At 40.0% G+C, this 25,762-nt stretch overlaps 1 protein-coding gene across 1 annotated transcript; it reads right to left on the minus strand.

Moving 5' to 3' along the window:
- Positions 1-10,303: 10,303 nt before the first annotated feature.
- Positions 10,304-19,866, minus strand: LOC106087019 (cytochrome P450 4g1). Its single transcript, XM_013251890.2, has 2 exons — positions 18,656-19,866; positions 10,304-11,236 (listed from the first exon to the last, which is right to left on the minus strand). The coding sequence occupies exons 1-2, from the start codon at positions 19,703-19,705 to the stop codon at positions 10,637-10,639; spliced, it is 1,650 nt and encodes a 549-aa protein (XP_013107344.2). The 5' UTR covers positions 19,706-19,866; the 3' UTR covers positions 10,304-10,636.
- Between the last annotated feature and the right edge of the window lie 5,896 nt (positions 19,867-25,762).

Raw genomic sequence — 25,762 nt, forward strand, 5'->3', positions numbered from 1 at the left:
CCGATTAAGGGTCTGACGCCCATAAAACCTTTAATTATTGTCCGATTTCACTGAAATGGAAATTTGAGAGTTGTTTTAAGCCTCCCACCATCTGACTGAGATATTGTAAAGATCGGACAATATTTAGATATAGCTGTCATATGGACCGATATGCCGATTAAGGGGCTAAGCCCAACAAAAACTGCATTTATTGCCCGATTTCTTTGAAATTTGTCATAGTGAGTTATTTTAAGCCTGCCGATATCCGACCCAAATATCAAATAAAACTGTACAGATATAGCAGTCATATAGACCGAACTTCTAATTTCGGATCTTAATCCCATAGAAAGCAGAATTCTTGCGTGATTTCGCTGAAAAAGTTTCTGGGATCTGAATAAAATATGATTGAGTCAAATCCTTATTATTATATTAGATATTACTGTGGATATAGTAGTAGAGTTATAATAAAATAAGATGATTTTCATATCCTTGGTAATGGGTATCCAAAGTTCGGCACGGCCGAACTTAACACATTTTTACCTGTTTCTTTGTGTGATATAAAAAGCAAATTCATTTTCTCAAGCTAATCATAAGGATCAGATATTACCATTGAGAAATTAAAGTTCTTGTATGATGAATATTATATTTCTTTTTTCACATATGAAAATAGATATGGTCAACATTTCCATTTCTCATTTTACAGTTCAAATCTCACACATCCATGATCACCAGCAAATAGAAGTAAACTTACCCATATTCATTCATAAATATCTACCTGCATAATAACATAAGAAAATTTGATATCTTCCACAGATGAAAGAGCAACACTCTCACTCTCATGTGGAACAGATTTCATATCCAAAACACAATTGGAATTTAAAATCCCATAAAAAACGAACACTGAACAAGTTTTTATTTATACTCTCAGAAAATGTTTGCATTCAGTTTTTATATTTGGCAAATAACCTTCAAACATCGTCATCGCCATCAACATCCCGTTGATGGTGATCATCTAAATCAGCTGTATCAAATTGCAAATAGAAATAAAAACTCTTAAACAATACAATGGGATTCGTTTTCCTTTTCCTTTGGTTAGGCTTGATATTTGTTACCCTTTCGTTTCGCTAACGCTGTCATCGATGTTTCCTTTCTATCCTGTGTGGCACAACCATTAAAAGGATCAACATAATGATGTGTAACTCAACCTGTTGTCTGGAAATTTTATACGCCTCAGTTTTCTAATCTTGTTTGAGGTGAAATTGAAATGAAATGAAAGAAAAAGGGAATTTTTTATTGTGTCCAAAATGCGGAAGGAAATAGATATTATGTTGCTCATTTTGCTACATCCTTAAAAGGATTAAAAACAATTATGCCAAAAGATCGCCAAACTTCAAAGGAGATAAAAGTGAAACCGAAAACGAAAGGGATTCGATTTGTTGTGCAATAATAGCTGCTGTATCCTTTTGGTTTCGAGATGCGCAAAAAGGATTTCTATAATAAAATGTTCTATTGCATATAGAATAAAACTTCAAATTCAGTGAGAGCTAAGACGCAAAGAGGAGCCCCAGTAGTATTTAGTTAAATGCATTTACTTGCAACGTCAAGAATAGGAGAAGGTAATCCTATGTTAAGTATATATAATTCTAAGACAATTTAACGATGTCCGTGTGTCTGTCCGTCCGTTTGTTGTAATCACTCTACAGGCTTCAAAAATTGAGAAATTGAGCTGAAATTTGGCACAGATACGACTTTTTAATTCACGCTGGTTAAGTTGTTGAACGGGCCAAATCGGACCATAGTTGGATATAGCTGCTATATAGACCGATTTGGCGGTAAAGGGTCTGAAGCCCAAAAAAGCTTATTTTTTATCCGATTTCGCTGAAATTTGAAACAGCAGGTAGTTTTAGGCCTCCCAATATTTGACCCGAATATGGTTCAGATCGGACTATATTTAGATATAGCTACCATATAGACCGATCTGCCGATAAAGGGTCTGAAGCCCATAAAAGCTTTATTTACCCAATTTCGCTGAAATTTGAAACAGTGAGTTATTTTAACCTCTTGACATCTGACCTAAATATGGTTCAGATCAGAATATATTTATATATAGCTGCCATATAGACCGATCTGCCGATAAAGGGTCTGAAGCCCATAAAAGCTTAATTTTTTGAACCGATTTCGCTGAAGTTTAAAGCAGTGAGTAGTTTTAGGCCTACCAACATTTGGCCTAAATATGGTTCAGATCGGACTATATTTAGATATAGCTGCCCTATAGATCGATCTCCCGATAAAGGGTCTGAAGCCCATAAAAGCCCAATTTATTATCCGATTTCGCTGAAATTTGAAACAGTTGACAGTTTTAGGTCTCCCGACATCCGCCCCAAATATGGTTCAGATCGGACTTTATTTAGATATAGCTGCCATATAGACCGATCTCCTTATAAAGGGTCTGAAGCCCATAAAAGCTTTATTCATTACCCGATTTTGTTGAAATTTGAAAAACAAAATTCAACAGTGACTTATAAAGGGTGATTTTTTTGAGGTTAGGATTTTCATGCATTAGTATTTGACAGATCACGTGGGATTTCAGACATGGTGTCAAAGAGAAAGATGCTCAGTATGCTTTGACATTTCATCATGAATAGACTTACTAACGAGCAACGCTTGTAAATCATTGAATTTTATTACCAAAATCAGTGTTCGGTTCGAAATGTGTTCATTCACCGTAACGTTGCGTCCAACAGCATCTTTGAAAAAATACGGTCCAATGATTCCACCGTGGGATCACGTGGGATTTCAGACATGGTGTCAAAGAGAAAGATGCTCAGTATGCTTTGACATTTCATCATGAATAGACTTACTAACGAGCAACGCTTGCAAATCATTGAATTTTATTACCAAAATCAGTGTTCGGTTCGAAATGTGTTCATTCACCGTAAATACTGTCAAATACTAATGCATGAAAATCCTAACCTCAAAAAAATCACCCTTTATTTATAAGACCACTTAATGTCAGTGCCGAATTTGGGTGCATAAGTTATCCAATTTTCATCGGATTATGACGAAAGGGGGTTTACATATATACCCGAGGTGGTGGGTATCCAAAGTTCGGCCAGACCGATCTTAATGACTTTTTAATCGTTTTTAATATCGACTGTGGAAGTTAGAACTGAATAATAACCACATGAACCTAGAGTGAATGAATCACTTTAACTAATAGAACAATCTGTAGTTAAAATAAGAAATAGATCACTAATAAACAATTAAGGACATCCTGAGAGTATTAAAAAATTATCATTCAGGCAAGCCGTCTCCTTTTCCATACCATGACCATGATAACCTTGTAAAAAATAAAAAAAATGCTCATAAACCCTGTTGCTAGTAACGGCATTAGCTGCCTTCTTTTTTTTACAAAACATTTAAGTAAGCAGATGATGATCAATGACCATCATTATGTAGCCGCCAAAGATTTGGCTTTGGAATGCTTCCATGATCAGACAAAAATACGGTTGCACCTTTCACTGCACTAAATTGACACCTAATTGTTGTGACACTCTGTGGACATAGTGGATGACAACAACGACGAAGATAACATCAGCAAAAATACGGCAGTCCGTTAAAGCTTTGGACGGACCTTGCCAGAGGAAGCACAAAGCAAATTTCATGAATGAATGAGAGGGAGTCACCATGAAAGCGAGTTGGAAGTTTAATAAGCTTAAGAAAAGAAATACTTAATACACTTAACAAATGATAATTCCATTGTGTGAAAATTACGTCTACTTTGTCCAACAGAAAGATGTGGGTTCACCAACATAAATGGCAATAGTTTGGCTTCTGTGCTAAGGCAAAGGACTATGCTCGTTTATCAGAAGTTAAACATATTGATTGCTTTTTATTTGTTGTATGATTACCGTATTACAACATATTGATATGTGCATATTAAGGGGAAAATTTGAAAAATAAGGTGGCCATACTCTCCCATCATCTTCTAAGGTGGATGTTTCTAAATATCGTTGGAAGGATTTGATATTATTCAATCGGAGCATCAGGGAGTTAACTTGACTAAATCCTTTGCTGCATCTATATTTGCAAGTGCCTGATTAATAAAGGGTAACTGACACGAAGTGTTACCAATTTGTAGCGTGCGTCTTGGTGCCCCCAGAAGCGCCATCTAGCAGGCAATAGCCGAACAGGACAGTTTGTCTTGTGTTGTCATTTGGCCCATCAAAGGAAATTCTAGCTTGGAAGAGGGCCACGGTAGAAAATGATAACCCTACCTACTGGCATAGGAAAGAAGAGCTTTCTTTTTTTATACCCTCCACCATAAGTTGGGGGGTATACTAATTTCGTCATTCTGATTGTAACTACTCGAAATATTCGTCTGAGACCCCATAAAGTATATATATTCTTGATGGTCGTGAAATTTTATGTCGATCTAGCCATGTCCGTCCGTCTGTCCGTCCGTCCGTCTCTCTGTCGAAAGCACGCTAACTTCCGAAGGAGTAAAGCTAGCCGCTTGAAATTTTGCACAAATACTTCTTATTAGTGTAGGTCGGTTGGTATTGTAAATGGGCCATATCGGTCCATGTTTTGATATAGCTGCCATATAAACCGATCTTGGGTCTTGACTTCTTGAGCCTCTAGAGTGCGCAATTCTTATCCGATAGGGATGAAATTTTGCACGACGTGTTTTGTTATGATATCCAACAACTGTGCCAAGTATGGTTCAAATCGATCCATAACCTGATATAGCTGCCATATAAACCGATCTTGGGTCTTGACTTCTTGAGCCTCTAGAGGTCGCAATTCTTATCCGATTGGAATGAAATTTTGCACAACGTGTTTTGTTACGATATCCTACAACTGTGCGAAATATGGTTCAAATAGGTTCATAACCTGATATAGCTGTCATATAAACCGATCTGGGATCTTGACTTCTTGAGCCTCTAGAGGTCGCAATTATTATCCGATTTGCCTGAAATTTTGTACGACGGATTCTCTCATGACCATTAACATATGTGTTTATTATGGTCTGAATCGGTCTGTAGCCCGATACAGCTCCCATATAAATCGATCTCTCTATTTTACTTCTTGAGCCCACAAAGAGCGCAATTCTTATTCGAATTGGCTGACATTTTATACAGGTCTCCAACATTGTGGTCCAAACCGGACCATATCTTAATATCGCTCTAATAGCAGAGCAAATCGTTTCTTATATCCTTTTTTTTGCCTAAGAAGAGATGCCGGGAAAAGAACTCGACAACTGCGATCCATGGTGGAGGGTATATAAGATTCGGCCCGGCCGAACTTAGCACGCTTTTACTTGTTAAATATGCAGAAAGCTCTGAAACAGCCGCTCCCAGCTATTATACGAGCGGTACGTTCCTGATGCTAGTTCCGACAGGCCGTAACGTGTGTGCAAGATAATATGCCCTTGAGCAACATTGTAACTGGTTTATCCTTCGTCACGTCAACACCAACACTATCGCTCTATTCGCGCACAATGCCCAATGACTTGCTCACCGTAAGTTTCCTCCGCTAGTTTGAAATCTTCTTCAACTAGCATGAGCAGTTCATCCGCATATGCACTGATCTCAAAGGACCCAGCCGGACTTCTTAATAGAGGGTCAATCATACGGTTGCATATATATTAAGTACAAATGGACGCCTGAGCCCAAAAATGCTTAATAACCTTAGAAACCGCATCGCTAGGACCAACCCCGCAAGCTCTTCTATCACAGATATAACTACGACAGAGAGGTAGTTCTGGACAACTCCTTTTGATAAAAAAAACGCCTTTGAAATCCATAAATATGACAAGAACACATTTGGCGTCCGACTCGCTCACACAGTTTTGCAAATGGATCCACAGTACTCTTTTCCTCCTGAAAGCTGAACTGTTATGTAGAAGTACCCTCCTCTCATGCAATCTTAGATTGCTCCTCAATCTAACGGCCGATTTCAGAAGGAATAAGACTCGGGCACATTTCTTCGTATGAGGGAAACCCACAAGGGGACTGAAGTCCACAGTGGGTCCTGTTACATAGTGCCTGGACGAAGCCTTGCCCAGAAACGCATGACCAACGCGGATGCCAAAGTAGTGGACGAAGTAGTGGACGAAGTTGTGGACGAAGTAGTGGACGAAGTAGTGGACGAAGTAGTGGACGAAGTAGTAGACGAAGTAATCTTGGTAAACACCGGAATATGAAGATAATCAGGGTAATCCCCGACATTTGTGAGGTACTATGCCATACAAAAATTTCCCCCCAAAGAGGTGTCGCACAGCACGTCTTCCCGACTCGGCTATAGAAAGGAACCCCTTATCAATAATGTAAAACCGACGTCAATCATGAAGGAGTTGGAGTTTCTAGGCACTCTACCGTAAGAAAGTTTATTAATAACTTACTTACTAAAAGATGCATTACGGCAGGCTTGGGATTTGTGGATCTAAAAAGATGGGTTAGCAAAGGAACACCTCAAGGAGGTGTATTGTCTCCTCTACTTTGGAATATAGCCATTAACAATAGATTATTGTCTCTGGAAGAAAAAGGCGTAAAAGTGATCGCGTATGCTGATGACGTGGCAATTGCGGTTAGGGGAAAGTTTACTTCAGGAAGCTCTACGTGCAACAGCAAAGTGGGCTACCGAAAGTGATCTGGGTATAAATCCGTGCAAGACAAAAATAGTTATTTTCAGCAGGAGGTACAAGTTGCCTACAGTGGAACCTGTCTCCTTGGGCGGAGAGAATGTTCCATTTACAGAAAGTGCAAAATACCTGGATGAGGGCAAGAAAGGCCACTCTTGCCCTATACACCTGCAAGAGAGCCATTGGCAAAAGTTGGGGGCTTAGACCGCGTGTCATGCATTGGGTATATACTGCAGTTGTCATACCTATTATGCTATATGGTGTTGTGGTCTGGTGGACGACGTTTCAAAAGTCCACCATCTGCTCAATACTTAACCGGAACCTTTTGATTATTGTGCCTCACAGCCGCACTGAGGACGACACCATCTGGTGCACTAAATTCATTTCTACATCTAATGCCTCTGGACATTGTGGCTACCCAAATCACTGCGACTACTGCCATGAGGTTAAGGAAGCTTCTCATTGGTCATGTGGTGACTACGGACAATGTGTTATCCTTGATACAATATCCGATGTCCCAAGCAGTGTGGATTATATCCAACCTGAGCCGCTTTTTCATAAAAAGTACAGTACCACTATTCTTGATTGAACCGATTGGAACTACTATATCCATGATAAAAGAAGTTACATAGACTTCTGTACGGATGGTACTAAACTAAACGACCAGGTGGGCTTTGGGGTGTACTCTAAAGATCTAGAACTGTTCATAGCGAAAAGGTTATCCGACCACTGCAGTGTGTATCAAGCGGAGATCCTTACAATTAAGGAAGTGGTAGAATGGCTAAGATATAATGTCGTCGTAATGACATTATATCTTAGCCATTCTACCACTTCCTTAATTGTAAGGATCTTGGCATAAATATCTTCCCAGACAGTCAGGCAGCCATTAAATCCCTGGAGAACGTTTTTCTGAACACAAATACCGCCCTCGACTGTAGCATATCTCTTAACGAGATGGCTGAAAAGTTCAAATTTCACCTGTTCTGGGTGCCGGGCCACAGAGATATCCCAGGGGGTGGTAAAACAGACGAGCTTGCGAGTCTAGGAACTACCCTACATATTCCAGGGACAATGAAATCTGTGTGTATGCCTCTAGCGACATATAAGCTAAGTTTTCAGGACCAGGCCCGAAGGACAACGAATGATAGATGGTCACATAGAGGGGGCTGTGAGCATTCCAAAACTATGTGGCCTAATCTAGACTTGAAGAGGTCTAATGCTTTGCTGTCATTGGCTAGAACTGACGTCTTAGTCATTGTGTCCGTCACTGTCTAATCGGAAAACATGCTGACAGACTGAAGGTTGCCAGCAACGACTTTTGCAGAAGCTGTGAGGACATCGAAGAATAAGAGACTATAGAAAACCTTCTGTGTGTGTGTCCCGCACTGTCATTGGAACAGACGCCTTAATCATTATGTTCGTCGTGACAGGTCACTGTCTAATCGGAAAACATGCTTACAAACTGAAGGTTATCAGCAACGACTTTTGCAAAAGCTGTAGGGACATCGAGGAAGAAGAGACTATAGAACACCTTCTGTGTGTGTGTCCCGCACTAGGGTGCCGGCCCATAGAGATATCCCAGGGAATTGTAAAGCAGACGAGCTTGCGAGACTAGGAACTAACTTAACCAGAAACACTGGAATCCGTGGGTATGCTTCTAGCGACATGTAAGCTAAGTTTTCAGTACCAGGTCCGAAGGGCAACGAATGATAGATGGTCACAAAGAGGGGGATGTGAGCATTCCAAAACTATGTGGCCTAATTTAGACCTGAAGAGGTCTACTGCTTTGCTGTCATTGTGTCCGTCATGACATTTTACAGTCTAATCGGAAAACATGCTGACAGACTGAAGGTTCCCAGCAACGGCTTTTGCAGAAGCTGTAGGGACATCGAGGAAGAAGAGACTATAGAACACCTTCTGTGTGTGTCCCGCACTAGCTGTCAGAAGGAGTTCCACTTTAGGTTCTCATTTCTTTGAGAACCTGTCTGATTTAGTGAATGTGAACATTCGCTTTTTAAAGCGATCTGGATGGTTCAACGGTAGAAACTAGAAGGCATCTTTCTTCTTCCGTCTGATGGTAGACTGCGACTTAAACCTGACCTATCTAACCTATCCATCATTGAGCTTAAATTTGACAGTATTCATTGATATGTGAGAAGTTTTCCCCTGTTCCTTAATGGAATATTCGTGGGCAAATTTGCATTTGCACGGTTCACATATTGATATAGACGTCATTTCAACCGACATCTTTATTTAGCGTTAGCATCAGGTTTCCCTTAGATCCATGAATGTGGCTAAACTAATACCGTCTTGACTTGTTCTCACTTCCACACAACATTGCTGACCATATTAAAACCTTGACAATATATTACACATAGTCTTCATACCTTAGTCCACATCACTTTGTTTAAGTATACATTTGCACAGTTCTAATATCATTCTTAGGTTATAAAATTATTCTATCAGCTACCTCAGAACACACACAATTATTCTAATACGTCCATAAAACCCTGGGTATGCCATACAACGTAATCGTTGGTTTAAATTTATGGAATAATTAACACCTGACATGATTTTATTTATGCAAATCCATTCCAAAAGTTTCCGAGTACTCATATGTGAAGAACAATTTATACTAAACTGAATAAATGCCTATTTTAGTGAGTCAAATGTGTCCCGTACTATTACTTTATATGAAGGGACACAAATTCAATACTTGGCCACAAACCTTCTTTTTACAAATTCTAAGGCTGCTGAGCATGCAGATTTGAGATTTTAAAGCCATGTGCTCCTTCCACATCCACCTTATATCAGTTGTATAGCTTGATACAAAGGTTCTAAAATGCCTATCATTAGAGTCCCATATCAAGTTTGGCTAAAATTTCGGAACAAGAATTTCTGGGTCGGTCTTCATTGGGCACAAATTGAATGGCGGGTTCATACTGTACTTCAACTATCTTTAATTTCATATAAAGGCCCGACCAGTATACTTTTCTTCTATTGGGTGGTTTTGTGATTGGTCTGTCTTCAGAAATTTAAACCCCAATTGTGGTTTCATTTTCAAACTCTTCTCCTAAACGCCTTGGATTTAAGTCTGATATTATCTGAATCTTTCTAAACGTCTATTCGGTGGCAGTGTGCACCTATGCTGAAAGTCTGGGTTTGAATTCTAAGTTCCGGACCTGGGACTCTCTTTACTTCAAAACCCAACGGAGAGGATTGAAGGAGGAATTCGACATCAAAATTTTGGGCATAGGACCTGGATTCAAATGAAAGGTATTTGGGAGTAGAGTAGGAGTATGATATCAAAACCCAACGGAGAGGATTGAAGGAGGAATTCGACATCAAAATTTGGGGCATAGGACCTGGATTCAAATGAAAGGTATTTTGGAGTAGAGTAGGAGTATGATTTCAAAATGTCATTTTGAGAACCTGGAGGCAACAGGTTCTCAAAAGATATCATACTCCTACTCTACTCCAAAATACCTTTTATTTAAATCCAGGTCCTATGCCCCAAATTTTGATGTCGAATTCCTCCTTCAATCCTCTCCGTTGGGTTTCGAAGTAAAGAGAGTCCCAGGTCCAAAACTAAGAATTCAAACCCAGACTTTCAGCATCAACCCATGATTGATAGTGGCCAAGTAGTGATACTTAACCCCTGAAAAATAAAAAACACACTTCTTTTGACAGTTTTAACCTGTGCATGACCATTTTTTTTTTATTAAACCTTTTTTTTCTTGCTCTCGTTGCATTCACATGTTAATCTTAAAATAAAAAGTTTGTAAATGTTAGCTAAGTTGTGTTGTGTTATTAATTGAAAATCTTCCTTATGTCATTGGTAGTCTGTTATAGGGCACACGTTCATCGGTAAAATGTTAGCGAGGTTAGTAGTAGTCGTAGAATGTTCTTACCTAACTATAGTGTTAAATTAAGGGCTACATCTATTAAGGGGGAGAATACGCCAATTTGTTATATATAAGTGTTCCATTGTCTCTAAGCTTACATCAAAATTTACGCTTTAGCGGTGGCACGACGTTCCAGGCAAATATTGAAACCATTGGCCATCTTCAAAATAATATCACCTTGCAATTGGAAATCTTTTTGGGTGCGCGATGAGGAGACGCGATAATTGCGAATGATGGTCGACAGCAATACCTTCAATTGCAACATGGCAAATTTGCGACCCACACAACTGCGGGGTCCAGCACTGAAGGGAATAAAGCCATAATAGTGACGTCCGGCGGTGCGTTCAGGCAAGAAATTATCAGGATTGAATTTCTCTGGATCGGGATATAAATCGGGGCGACGATGCACAAGGTATTGCAACAACACCACAGTGGTGCCATTGGCTACGGTATAAGGACCCGATTTCAGTTTAACATCTTCCTCCACCTTGCGGGCAATCAATGGTACTGGTGGATATAAACGCAGAGTTTCGCAGATGACACGCTCTAAGTAGGACATTTGCAGAGTATCAGCAAATGTGCAATCACGATTGAGATTATCACCAAAGATGGTCTGTTGTTCCTCAAAGACGCGTTGTTGGACATCCTTATGAATGCCCAACAGGCAGAGGGCAAAGCTGGAACCGGAGGCGGTGGTATCGTGGCCCTGCAAGAAAAGGAGAAAAGCGGTTTTACAACAATCTTGCAGAAAAAATTTGAACATAAATTTGAAAACAGTTAAATAACCCGAATGCGAAAACAAGCTCCAAGTAAGGAATCCTTTTTATCCCCCCCATAATAGCATGGAGAGGTTCTAAGACCCCACTATATATGTATATCTTTTATAACAATACAGTTTTTCGACTTTGTTGATCTTTCTTCCGCGAAGAAAGCTGCTAATTGGTAAAGCAACTTAAAAATTGTAGCCATTAGGAGTTTGAGTAAGTGAAAAATGGTCTACTTTGATACCCTGTATTTCTCTCTTTACACATTTCACTTGGAGGCCACTGTAGCGCAGAGGTTAGCATGTTCGCCTACGACACAGAACGGCTATGATCGATTTCAGGCTAGAACATCAGAAAAAAATGTTCAGCGGTGGTTATCTCCTCCTACTGCTGACGATTTTTGTGAGAAACTATGCCATTTGAAACAAGTAAAAAAGCATTACGTTGGACAGAACAGAACTTTGGATACCCAATAACTCGGGTAAATATGTAAACCACCTTTCGTCATTATCTGGTAAAAAATGCATAATGATGCCCCCATAGCAGTTTTATTGAAATATGATTAGATTTTGACCTAATTCGGCACGGATATTGAGTAGTTTAATAAGTACAAGTCATTGTTTAATTTTGAAGAACAAAATATTGGTATTTTTGGTAGCTATATCCAAATATAGACCGATCCGGATGTCGAAAAGCGTAACATAAGTCACAGTGTCAATTTTCAGCGAATTTTAAATGCACCTTTTAGAGGACCAAAGCTTTAAATTGGGAGATCGGTCTATATGGCAGCTATATACAAATCTGAACCGATCTGGGCCAAATTGAAGAAATATTTTACGGACATCACACTGCCCTTAATTTCAGCGACATCGGACAACAAATTATACTTTTATGGGCCCAAAATCTGGTTTTGGGAGATCAGTCTATAAGCAGCCAGTCTATAAGCGGCGAAATCGGACAATAAATGAGCGTTTTATGTGCCCAAGGCCTTAAATAAGGAGATTGGCTCAAATTACAGCTATATTCAAATCTGGACCGATCTGGGCCAAATATCGAAGAGCCCAACACAATTCACTGCCCCAAATGTCGGCGAACTCGGATTATAAATGCGCCTTTTATGAGCCCAAGACCTTAAATCGAGAAATCGGTCTATATGGCAGTTATCTTCAAATCTGAACCGATCTGAATTAAAGAAGGTTATCGAAGGCCCTAACACTGTCCCAAACTTCGACGAAATCGGACAATTAATGCGACTTTTATGGGCCCAAAACCCTAAACATCGGTTTATATGGCATCGGTTTATATGGCAGCTATATCAAACTCTGGACCAATCTGGGCCAAATTGAAGAAGAATGTCGATGGGGCCAACGCAACTCACTGTCCCAAATTTCAGCGAAATCGGACAATAAATCCGCCATTTATGGGCCCAAGACCTTGAATCGAGAGATCGGTCTATATGGCAACTATATCCAACTCTGGACCGATCTGGGCCAAATTGAAGTGGAATGGCCCATCGACATAACACAATCACTGTCCCAAAATTCAGCGAAATCTGATTATAAAGGCGCCTTTTTTGGGCGCAAGACCAATGGCAGGTATATCCAAATCTGGACCGATCTGAGCCAAATTGACAAAGGATGTCGAAGGGCCTAACGCAACTCACTGTCCTAAATTTCAGCAAAATCGCGTATTAAATGTGGCTTTTATGGGCCCAAGACCCTTAATCGGCGGATCGGTCCATATGGGGGCTGTATCAAGATGTAGCCCGATATAGCCCATCTTCAAACTTAACCTTCTTATGGACAAAAAACGAATCTGTGCAAAGTTTCAGCTCAATATCTCTATTTTTATAGACTGTAGCGTGATTTCTACAGACAGACGGACATTTCTAGATCGTCTAAGATTTTTACGCTGATCAAGAATATATATACTTTATAGGGTCAGAAATGGATATTTGGAGTTATGGTTCATGGAGTCGTAACCCAGAAGTTAGCTATTCCGCCTAGGGCGGTCAACATTTTAGATTGTATTATAAAGGGTGACTTTTTAGCTATTATCTTTTTGGCAACACTGGTTTAAACAGCAAATTATTGAATTTTATTACCAAAGCGCGTGCTCAGTTAAGAAAGTTCAACGCGCGTTTCTTCCATTCTTTAGACGAAGCAAATTTTTTTCTCAATGGGTACGTAAGTAAGCATAATTGTCCATTTTGGAGTGAATATCAACCAGAGCAGAGCTACCAATGCATCCAGAAAAAGTCACAATTTGGTGCGGTTTATTGGCAGGTGGCATCATTGGTCAGTATTTTTTCAAGATGGTGCGAGTCGTAACGTAACTGTGAATGTTGAACACTATCGTGAGATGATGACATGTGGATTCAACAAGACAGTGCCACATGCCACACAGCACACTTTACAATGGACTTATTGAGAAGCGAGTTCGGATGGACCATTTGAGGCTCTGTCACGGTCAACATTTGCATGAAATAATCCTGAAACATTAAATTATAACGACCGTACTATCGATTCAAATAAAGATTTCATGCATTTTTCTAAATTTGATATGTTTTTTTTTTTTAAATTACCCTTTAATAAAATTCGTAACCCTCTATCATTGATACGAAACTTGAGCCTATTTGGGAATTTTTGGTTAGTCAGAGACTACAACACATTGCCTCCTAATTCGCAGGTTCGTAGCTCAACGAAATTTGATTTGCATAAAAAGGTGACAAAATAGCCATAGGAGAATTTTTGCAGAAAAACTATCTCCAGGAAATTAGTTTTCTCCGATTTTCGTAAACATCGTGATACGCTAATCCTATTGGGTTTCAACAGTGGTGGGACGATAATAGTCGTGCAGTTGAGCCTAGCCAAGTTGTTGCAAACGATCAGCGAGGTAATGAAATTTCACTGTGTAGATTGTCGGGATGAGCTATGAGAAATGACTTGAGTAAGACGGAACTGATGCTCTTCACTCGTTTACATATGATGCCGGATTTTAGACTCGGACGGGACCACTTGAGGGAAAAACCTAGAACTAGACCTCGTTTCGAACCGACCATGGAAAAGGAATGTGAAGGAAAGAAGCCAGAAGGCACTGGTAGTAAGATGTTCGGTAGAAAGTGGAGTGTTAACCAGAAGATGATTTAAACAGCCATTATGAGATCAGTGCCAATTTGGGGGGCATTAATATTATGGGAGGTTGTAGATGGGAAGACTCGACCCAAGAAGCTCGAGCTCAAGAAAGTGCAAGTGAAAAACAATCTGTGTTGGGCGTTGAAGTGATGCTGGATATACAATCTATTGAAACCAATCTCCAACGACCTACATCAAAAAGAAATATCTGTGCAAAGTTTCAAGTTTCGAACGAGCTGATCGCCCTTATGAATTCCACAGACGGACGGATGGATGGACGGACGGACTGACTGACGAGCGACCGGACAGACGGACAGATCGACTTAAAATGTTAAGACGATCAAGAATATGTATACGTTATGGTGTCACAGTTCAATATTTCGAGGTGTTAGAAACTGAATGACTAGATTAGTATACGGATGGTGGTGGGTCTACAAATCAGGAGATCGACTTATATAGAAGTAATATCAATGCCAAATTTAATAAGCCAGTTGGAAGTCATGAGAAAAACCATTGTACTAATCGGATGAAAATTCCGCCCTTTTTAGGCGCAATGTATGCTATCTCATACAGTGTCGGATCACTTATTTTGGTTAAATTTCGCAAAAAATTTAAATTTGCCGATAGTAACGATCAATCGATATTTAGACGGAAAAAAATAAAATATCGATAGTGCTATCGATATTTTGCCAGCTCTAAGTAGGCACCGAGACCGATTCAAGATAAGATCTTTGGGCCTTTCCCTTTTCAGGAAGAGTGGATTGAAAGACACATGCTGTTTTTTGAAGAAGATGAGACCTCTGTCTTTACTAATGGCTCCAAAGTGGAGTTAGGATCAGAATTGGGGATTAGCACAGATTGGTGAGCGCTGGTATGGCGAACACTGTAAATGGGATGAACACTGTAAATAGATAAGACATTTGAAATTTGTTTGCCGGAAGAGTCGATTGGGAAACGGACGCTGTGTAAGACCTTCGGGCTACACTTATGACATTAAATTAAATTCAGGGATGGAAATCTAATAAATAAATTGATTTATTTATCAGAATGGCAGTGCTCAAGGCCTTGGATTCGAGCGTGATGGAATGTTTGGAATCCCTGAATTAATCATGACATATCACTGAACTATGTTTCCGGATTCAAGAAGAGGGACGAATATAACAGGAAGGGCTCGTCATGCAATCGTGGAACTACAAGACACAGTACGTTGGATGGCTATTGCTGAACCAATGTCAAGATGGGAATCTGTATTTTACATTCATGTCAGATTGTTAGGACACTTTGGCCTATCATCGACGGAAGGAGGATGAAGGAGCTACTGATTTCATAAGATGTCAGTGAATATTGTTACTATGCGTCACGGTGCGATATGCCTTATGACGGTACACATGGATAACATAATACATAATGATTATTGCAGAAGTTGTCTTGAGGAGAATGCATTTGCTCTGTTTACTTCGGTGTCCACAGGGTCACAAGTTTCCTATCAGAAACTTAAACAAGGCAGTATGGTTTCGACAGAAGACACTACGAAATCGTACTCGTACGTACAGGACCACCGGTTGGCACACACCGAGCAGGCAAACCGTACAGGGAACATGGTGAGAATTTGTGAGAAAGAATCTAGAAGCTGTATGAACACGTTAACATAGTAAAACGTATTCAAATGGAACGATTACGTTGTCCAAGTCATATTGTCAGAATAAATGCAGATGCCCAAGTTAAAAAGTCATTTGACGACAAATAAAAACGTGCTAAAAATTTACTCAAAATTAATTTAATTGATTGTCATAATTTTACTTGACATACCAAATTTCTGCTAAGTCAGGCAAAACTTAAAGGTTCTAGGAACCGAACAATGATAATGAAGAGATCGGTTTATATGTAAGCTATACCAGCTTTTAGACCGATTTGGACCATACTTGGCGCAGTTGTTAGAAGTCGTTAAAGAACACTACACTCATAGAAAAAAGTTTGCCGAAAATAGCAAACACTGTCTGCTGCATATTAGTAGTTACGTTTGCTGGTACTATCGCAGTATTCTGCTATAACATTAGTAGTTTTGCAATTAAGCTAGCTACTTTAACGCTTTCGACCTCTATCGTGTTTTCGACAGACGAACGGACATTGCTAGATCGAATCAGAGTGTCGAGACGATCAAGAACATATATGTATTTGATGGGGTCGCAGATCAATATTTCGAGGTGTTACAGACGGAATGACTAGGTTAGTATACCCCCATCCTATGGTGGTGGGTAAAAAAATGCCTAAAGTAATCAAAATAAGTAATAGGTAAAAAAATAGCATAACATATTTTTTCAGCAGTTTTTTGTACTTAGGACACTAGTTTTTTTTTTTGCTGATTTAGCTGTATTAGCTGATTTAGCTAATACAGCAGCCCTATGTTTGCTAAAAAAGCAGTAATGTGTGCTTTCCCTTTTTCAGCAGACAAAAAGCAAACATTTTTGGTGCTTTGAATAACAAATTTGGTAATATGAGAGCTACATCAGGATATAGGCCGATCTGAACCGTACTTAGCATTGCCTTAGGCGCCCCTACCTAAGGTAGTCGAGTTGGTAGCTGGTTCGGATTGCCAGTGTGTGGGTCGGGGCAATCAGATAGTGTTCTGGTACGAGTTCCAACAACTGTGCCAAGTACGATCCAAATCAGTCTACAACCAGATATAGCTCAAATATAAACCGATTCATCGATTTGACTTCTTGAGCCCCTGAAAGCAGCAATTTTTGTCTGATTTAGCTAAACTTTTGCACATAGTGTTTTGTTATAACTTCTAACAACTGTGTTAAGTACGGTCCAAATCGGTCAAGAACCTAATATAGCTCTCATATAAACCGATCTCCCGATGTGACTTCTTGAGTCCTTACAAGCCCAAATTTTTGTCCGATTTGGCTGAAATTTTGCCATGTTATTTTACAAATCAGTCTATAACCTGTTATAGCTCCCATATAAACCGTTCTCTCGATTATCCTTGTTCTATTACTAGAAGCTTGAATTTTTATTGGTTTGACAGAAGTTTGGTATGTAGAATAAAATGATGACCTTCAACCAAATTTAGTTTGTATACATTTTTAGCAGAATTCGGCCCCACCGAACTTAACTCACTTTTCTTTGTTTTATTAACCCACCACCACAGGATGGAAGTATACTAATATAGTCAGTCCGTTTGTAACACCTCGAAATTTTGATCTGCGATATGATATATATTCTTGATATTCTCGAGTCAATCTAGCCATGCCCGTCCGTTCGTCTGTCTGTTGAAATCACGATTTTAGTCGAACACGTGAAGCTATCCCCAGTTTTAACTTCTTGAGCCCCTAGAAGCCCTAATTTTCATTCGATGTGGCTGAAATGTGGCACGAGGGCTTCCTTTTTAACTTTCAATATATGTGCCACGTATAATCGGAATCGATTTAAAAACTGATGTAGCCCCCATATAAAGCCGATTCCTGGATTTGACTACTAGAGCCCCTTTAAACCCGAATTTTCACCTTATTAAGCACATAGACTTCTGTTCAGACTTCTAAGATTAGTGTCAAGTATGATATGAATCGGTACATAAATTGATATAGTCCCCATATAAGCCGATCCCTGGTTTTGTCTTTTTGAGCCGATAGTTGCCTCAATGTTCATTATATGTGGCTGAAATTTGGCACAAGGACTTCTATAATAACTTTCAACATGTGTGTCAAGTATAATCAGAATCGGTATATAAACTGATGTAGCCCCCATATAAACCGATTCCCGGACTTGACTTCCTGAACCCTTAGATGCCTTAGTTTCCATCCGATTTAGCGAACTTTTTGTTCATGAAGTAAACTTATGCCCTTCAAAACTCACTCCAAATCCCAACCGATCTCCAGATTTAACTCCTAGCAGCTATAGTTTTTACCCAAATTGGCTAAAATATGGTACGTGAAGTATCCTTGTGTCCTCATAAAGGTTCATAAATAAATATACTCCCATTAAAGACCGATACCCCGATATGACTTCTTGAGACCAAAGAAGCCGTAATCAATACCCGATTTGATTGTTTTAACTGAGCTAACAAGGATATCCATGGTGGTGGGTACCCAAGATTCGGGCTGGCAGAACTTAGCACGCTTTTACTTGTTTGTAATTTTTTGTGGTATGTTGTACAGTCCCCCTAACTTTTCCCCCTTCCTAACCTTCATTTTGAGTTCAGAAAAATTTTCACTTTTAGCTTACCTCAAACATAATGGTGTTAACTTCATCCATAACATCCTTATCGGTCCATTTGATTTCGGGATTCTTTTCCATTTCCATCATGGCATCCAACAAGGCCAAACGTTTCTTCTCACCCACATCATTCTCATCGATTTCGTCCAAATCATCACGCAGGCCACTCTTTTTCTCCTGTGCCCCCTTAGTCTTCTCATCACGATCGATGATGGCACGTTCTTCAGCATTGAAATTCTTCTTACGATCCTCGACCACCTTGCGAGTCATACTGAGGATGACATTCATCAATTGGTTATCGCGTTCACGTAGCTTGGTGAAGTTGTAGGTGGAATCCAGGCGATAGAACAATTTCAATTGGCGATTGTGTATAATGTCGCACATATCCATAACAGCTTGGGCATATTCGGCACTCTTTTCCGTCTCCGGTTGCAGTTTGCAGCCCATGGCAGTGGTAAGCAGAATATCCACCGTGGTCTCAGACATATATTTGTGGCAATCGAATTCTTTGCCCACAGTTTCGCCCAAGCGACCCACCACCGCCTTGGAGTGTTTCACAAAAGTGGGAATGAAACTCTTCAAAATGCTCTGATGGAAGGTGGGGGCAATCATTTTACGATGATGCCGCCAATGATGGCCATTCGAAATGAGAAGACCATTGCCGAACCAGGGTCGGAAGTAACGATATTCCACGGATTTTTCCAAATGCTTTTGGCCACTCAGTATCAACTCAATGTCCGAGGGATTGGTGAGGAAAACAACATTCATGTGACCCAGGGTGACTCGTATTGTCTCTCCAAGTTCGTCAAAAATGCTAGATACCATTTTCAATATTTCATGGTTGCTTTGTCCAAAGGCCAAGTGGCCATTGCCAATCAATGGCAATTGTTTGGGTGTTGGTATATTGTCCATCATCTTGTATTCTCGCGTATTACGGCGATAGTATTCATACAGTATGGCAATCACACCCAAACCAAAGAGGACGCTCACCATGGTGCTTGAGCCCTCAGCGCCCGTCATGGTGGGTTGCACACTATCCTGCAGAGTTTCCACAGACATTTTCTCTTAGTCCTTTTTTATCGCCTTATCCTTTGCAAGTGGTTATATGAAATTTCTTATCCCGATATAACACGCGGCCACTTAACGTTCGTTCGAAATTGTTTCCTCGACACGGTTCGAGTAGAACTGCTGATGGTCATGCCCGTTGCCTGGGTTATTATAATCAATCTAGAGCACCATGTAAGTATTTATTTGCGCTTTCTTCTTCACAGTCATCGAATGCGTTAGAATATATTTAAAATATTTGTTATGCATTTTAAGTTTTGATTAGCTAATGCAATTTGTAGCAGACTTTCAACACACACAAAAAGAATGCATTAACGGTGAGTTGCATTATTGCAGAAAATTGCATTCCGCTTTGGTATGCCTTCGCATTTAGATTTAGTTTTCTAAATTGTCTGTCCCCAACTGGGATTTCAAGCATAAAAACATGAGATGTTGGACATAGTTAGTACATTCTATGGTGAAGGTGGAACATTTTCTTCCTTCCAAAGGTTATAACCTGCTTTCAAACATCTTTAAGATATAAATTCTCTCTCTTCAAAATATTACAGAAAACCTGGAATTGTTTTTTAGTGAAAGTAAAAACTATGCAAATTGTACTCTAACAAAGGTACTTATAGTATAGAGTAGAAACCAAAGCAAAGGATCCTTCCGGTATTCCATTATGTATCTCGGAGGACAACCACCACAGGATGCTTAATAGAATAGAAACCCAAAATACAATCAAACCAAAAATTCAAACTTAAGAAAAGAACAAGTGTTGGTCACAGCGAAGCGATGAGCCCTCATTGTTTTCATCCATTGACCGACAATGTACTCCTACATAACAATGGCAATGAGAACACAAGAAATAGTTAAGATATCCTGATTGGCACACTTGTTCCTCCATTTATGAATGAAATTGAAAACGAAGTTGAAAAGGTGAATGAATTTTTTTAAAACACCGGAAATAAATGAACATGAGTTGATCCTACATAAGCAAAGGCAAGCTCGACGAAGGATTTCATTTTCATTTAAATGAATTATTTAAGGACTACAAAGAAACCTGGACGAATTGTTGGCAATGCCAAAAAACCACAAAATCTTAATTTGTTGCCTCAAAGACAATAGGATAAATTCCGTAAATAAAATGGTGGTGAGGAACAAGAAAACCATGTACACGTGTTCAAATTTTTAACAAAGATTTGAACATATTGAAAAAATTTGGCCGACAAATACCGGAATTTTGAGCTCCGGCTTGTGTAGTGTTCATCGTTATCACGGTAAGCTTGGCCGTAAGCTACCGAATTCGTCTACAGATTGCGGATAGTGGAAAGCTTCGTCTTTATGCAGAGTAACTCCAAATGCGGGTGGTCAGCGATTTCGAGAGCAGAGTCTCTGTGAGGGGGTCAGGTGGCACTGGCTCTTAATTAAATACTGAGTGCCAATTATACTCGGAATGACATGGCGAGTTATTGGCGCCTTCAAATAACCAATGGCCAACATCAGCGTCTGCTCCCAAGTTAGGAGCAGTTGGAGGAAAGAGCCGGAGCTTGAAGCCAGCGGCTCGTGAAATCGAGGGATACATGTGTGATGCCACATAACCAATGCAGTTGGCGTGTTGGGCCAGTAACCCGCCAGGAAAAATTATAAAAAATTATCTGAGAAACAAAAGAATAGTAAGAACGGACTCCCCTAACGTTGATGAACCACGCAAGCGAAACAAGTAAAAAGGCAGGTATATATGTAAACCGCCTTTCCTCATATTTCAGTGAAAAAATACATAATTTATGCCCCCATAGAAGCTATACCGAAATATGGTCCGATTTGGACCAAATTCGGCACGGACATTGAGTGGTCTAATAAATACAAGTCATTGTTCAATTTTTTAAAACAAAATATTGATCTTTTAGGTAGCCATATCCAAATATAGACCGATCTGAAACATATACCACACGGATGTCGGAAAGTCTTACATAAGTCACTGTGTCAAATTTCATCGAAATAAGATTATAAATATGCCTTTTATGGGGCCAAGACTTTAAAACGAGAGACCGATCTATATAACAGCTATATCCAAATCTGAACCGATCTGGGCAAAATTGAAGAGGGATGTCGAAGGGCCTTACACAACACACTGTCCTAAATTTCGACTAAATCGAACAATAAATGCGCCTTTTATGGGTCCAAGACCTTAAATCGAGAGATCGGTCTATATGCCAGCTATATCCAAATCTGGATCGATCTGGGTCAAATTGCATAAAGTTGTCGAAGAGCGTACCACAACTCTCTATCCCAAATTTCAGCGAAATCAGACAATAAATGAGCCTATTATGGGCCCCAGACTATAAATCAAGATATCGGTCTATATATATCTGAGCCAAATTGAAGAAGCATGGCGAAGGGCCTAACATAAGTCACTGTGTCTATTTTCAGCGAAATCGAAAAATAAATGCGCCTTTTATGGGTCCAAGACCTTAAATCGAGAGATCGGTCTATATAGCAGCTATATCCAAATCTGAACCGATCTGGTCCAAATTGAAAGAGGATCTTGAAGGGCCTAACATAACGCACTGTCCCAAATTTCGACTAAATCGAACAATAAATGAGCCTTTTATGGCCCCAAAACCTGAAACCGAGAGATCGGTCTATATGGCAGCTATATTCAAATCTGGAACGATCTGGGTCAAATTGCATAAAGTTGTCGAAGAGCCTACCACAACTCTCTATCCCAAATTTCGGCGAAATCAGACAATAAGTGAGCCTATTATGGGCCCCAGACTATAAATCAAGATATCGGTCTATATATATCTGAGCCAAATTGAAGAAGGATGGCGAAGGACCCAACATAAGTCACTGTGTCTATTTTCAGCGAAATCGAAAAATAAATGCGCCTTTTATGGGTCCAAGACCTTAAATCGAGAGATCGGTCTATATGCCAGCTATATCCAAATCTGGATCGATCTGGGCCAATTAGCAGAAAGTTGTTGAAGAGCCTAACACAACTCATTGTCCCAAATTGCGGCAAAATCAGACAATATATGCGCCTATTATGGGCCCAAGACTATAAATCGAGATATCGGTCTATATGGCAGCTATATGCAAATCTGGACACATCTGAGCCAAATTGAGGAAGGATGGCGAAGGACCTAACATAAATCACTGTGTCTATTTTCAGCGAAATCGAACAATAAATGCACCTTTTATCGGCCCAAGACCTTAAATTGAGAGATCGGACTATATCGCAGCTATATCCAAATCTGAACCGATGCGAGCCAAATTGAAAAATTATAGCGAAGGGCCTAACACAAAACATTGTCACAAATTTCGGCGTAATCGAACAATAAATGCTCCTTTTATGGGCCCAAGACCTTAAATCGAGAGATCGGTCTATATGGCAGCTATATCCAAATCTGATCTGATCAGAAGCAAATTGTAGAGGGATGTTAAGCGGCTTAACACAACTCATTGTCCCAAATTTCGGCAAAATCAGACAATAAATGGGGCTTTTGTGGGCCCAAGACTATATATGGAGATATCGGTCTATATTGCAGCTATATGCAAATCTGGACCCATTGCAGCCAAATTGAAAAAGGATGTGGAAGGGCCTAACACAACACACTGTCACAAATTTCGGCGTAATCGAACAATAAATGCGCCTTTTATGGGCCCAAGTCCTTATATCGAGAGATCGGTCTATAAGGCAGATATATCCAAATCAGAACCGATCTGGGAAGGATGCCGATGGGCCTAATACAACTCACTGTCCCAAATTTCAGCAAAATCGGATAATAAATATGGCTTTTAAGGGCCTAAGACCCTAAATAGGAAGATCGGTCTATATGGCAACTATATCCAAATCGGATCTGATCAGAGGCAAATTGCAGAAAGATGTTAAGCGGCTTAACACCACTCACTGCCCCAAATTTGACAAAATCGGACAATAAATGCACCTTTTATGGGCCTAAGACCTTAAATTGAGAGATCGATCTATATGACAGCTGTATCCAAATCTGGACCGATCTGAGCCAAATTTCGCTGACATCAGACTAAAAATGCTCCTGAACCAATCAGAGCCAAATTACAGAGAGATGTTAAGCGGCCTAACACAACTCACTGTCCCATATTTAAGCATAAGCAAAATCGGATAATAAATGAGGCTTTAATGGGCCTAAGACCCTAAATCGGCGGATCGGTCTATATGGGGGCTATATAGACTATCTTCGAACTTAACCAGCTTGTGGACAAAAAACAGAATCTGTGCAAAGTTTCAGCTTAATATTTTTATTTTTAAAGACTGTAGCGTGATTTCAACAGACAGACGGATAGGGCTAGCTCGTCTTAGATTTTTACGACGATCAAGAATATATGTACTTTATAGGGTCGGAAATGGATATTTCGATGTGTTGCGTTGTTGTTGTTGTGGGTATAAAAAGGACCATGATTTGCTGATCTGCACCTGGAATATCCGGACTCTTTATATAGAAGGTGCAGTATACTCGCTGGCGGATGTATTTGAGACGTACTAGGCAGATATAACTGCCCTACAGAAAGTGCGATGGACAGGGAATGGGGAACTAACTATTAAACGCCTACCTCAACGAACTTGCCTAAAATTTCGCTGCAAGATATCTGAAGATATCTTCCACCAAATCTTCAGCCACATTGTTCGCTACAAATACGCGTGAGGTGAATACTGAGCTGAAAGTGATGGTTGATGGAGAAATGATTCCGAATATCAAGTGTCCCAAAATACTTGGCATCACATTTGACAAATCTTACACATTCTCCCCACATGCCACAGCAATTTGCGATAAAGTCAAAAGAAGAAACAAGGTCCTCAAGTCACTTGCCGACGGCACTTGGGGTACTGACAAAGAAACCTTGTTGACCCGGTACAAAGCAATTGGCCGATCTGTGGTGAATGGTGTCCTTTGAGAAAGACCACCTGCCATTGCACCTGAAGAAATTGACCTCTCCCGGACTCAATTACGTTCCTTCGAATGCAGCCGACTCAATTCCTACAGAGCAAGGATTGATGCCGACATGCAAGATGTATGGAGCAATTCTGATCAGGGGCACGACACACGTCACCTGTTTAACTGCCCAACCAGACCCATTGGACTCAGACTCAGTTCCCTCAGAACGCACCCCATCTTAGTCGCAGAGTTCCTGGATCTGGACACTCAACAGAATCAAGCAGACGAAAGATATAACACAACAAACTACTACAACAACAACAACTAACTATACTATAAATGCCATGACACGAGGCATGATTTTGGCTGTGGATTTGTGGTTAGTCGGAGACAGAAACACCTTGTCTCCAGCTTTACTCCGGTGGGCTGAGAAGATATCCACAATCCGCATAAAAGCCAAATTTTTCAATATCAGCCTTATTTGTGCCCATGCCCCGACGGATGACAAGGACGACCAGACCATGAAATTTCTTTACGAACGCCTAGAGAGAATATGACTGCTGCCTCGCCCATGATATTAAAATCGTTCTGGGAGATTTTAATGCGATATCCACGAGATATCGCCCTATAATGGGTTGAGGCTAATTTCGCTGCGGCAAAAACATGGTAGTAAGCAGCACTAGATTTCAACATAAAACAAGTAAAAGCGTGGTAAGTTCGGCCGGACCGAATCTTGGGAACCCACTACCACGAATTCTGCTTAAACTTTATACAAAATAAATTTAGTTGAAGGCCATAATTTTATTTACATACCAAATTTCTGTCAAACCAGCAAAAATGAAAGCTTCTAGGAACCGAACAAGCATAATCGAGAGACCGCTTTACATTAGAGCTATATCTGGTTATACACTGATTTAGACCATACTTGGCACAGTTGTTGGACAGCCAAATCGGACGAAAATTGCGGTTTGTAAGGGCTCAAGAAGTCAAATCGGGAGATCGGTTCTTATGGGAGCTATATCAGGTTACAGACCGATTTGGACCGTACTTGGCAAAGTTGTTGAAAGTCATAACAGAACACTATGTGCAAAATTTCAGCCAAATCGGACAAAAATGTTGGCTTCCATGGCCCAAGAAGTCAAATCGGGAGATCGGT

Source organism: Stomoxys calcitrans, chromosome 4 (genome assembly GCF_963082655.1).
Source record: "Stomoxys calcitrans chromosome 4, idStoCalc2.1, whole genome shotgun sequence".
In the NCBI taxonomy this organism is placed as follows: domain Eukaryota; kingdom Metazoa; phylum Arthropoda; class Insecta; order Diptera; family Muscidae; genus Stomoxys; species Stomoxys calcitrans.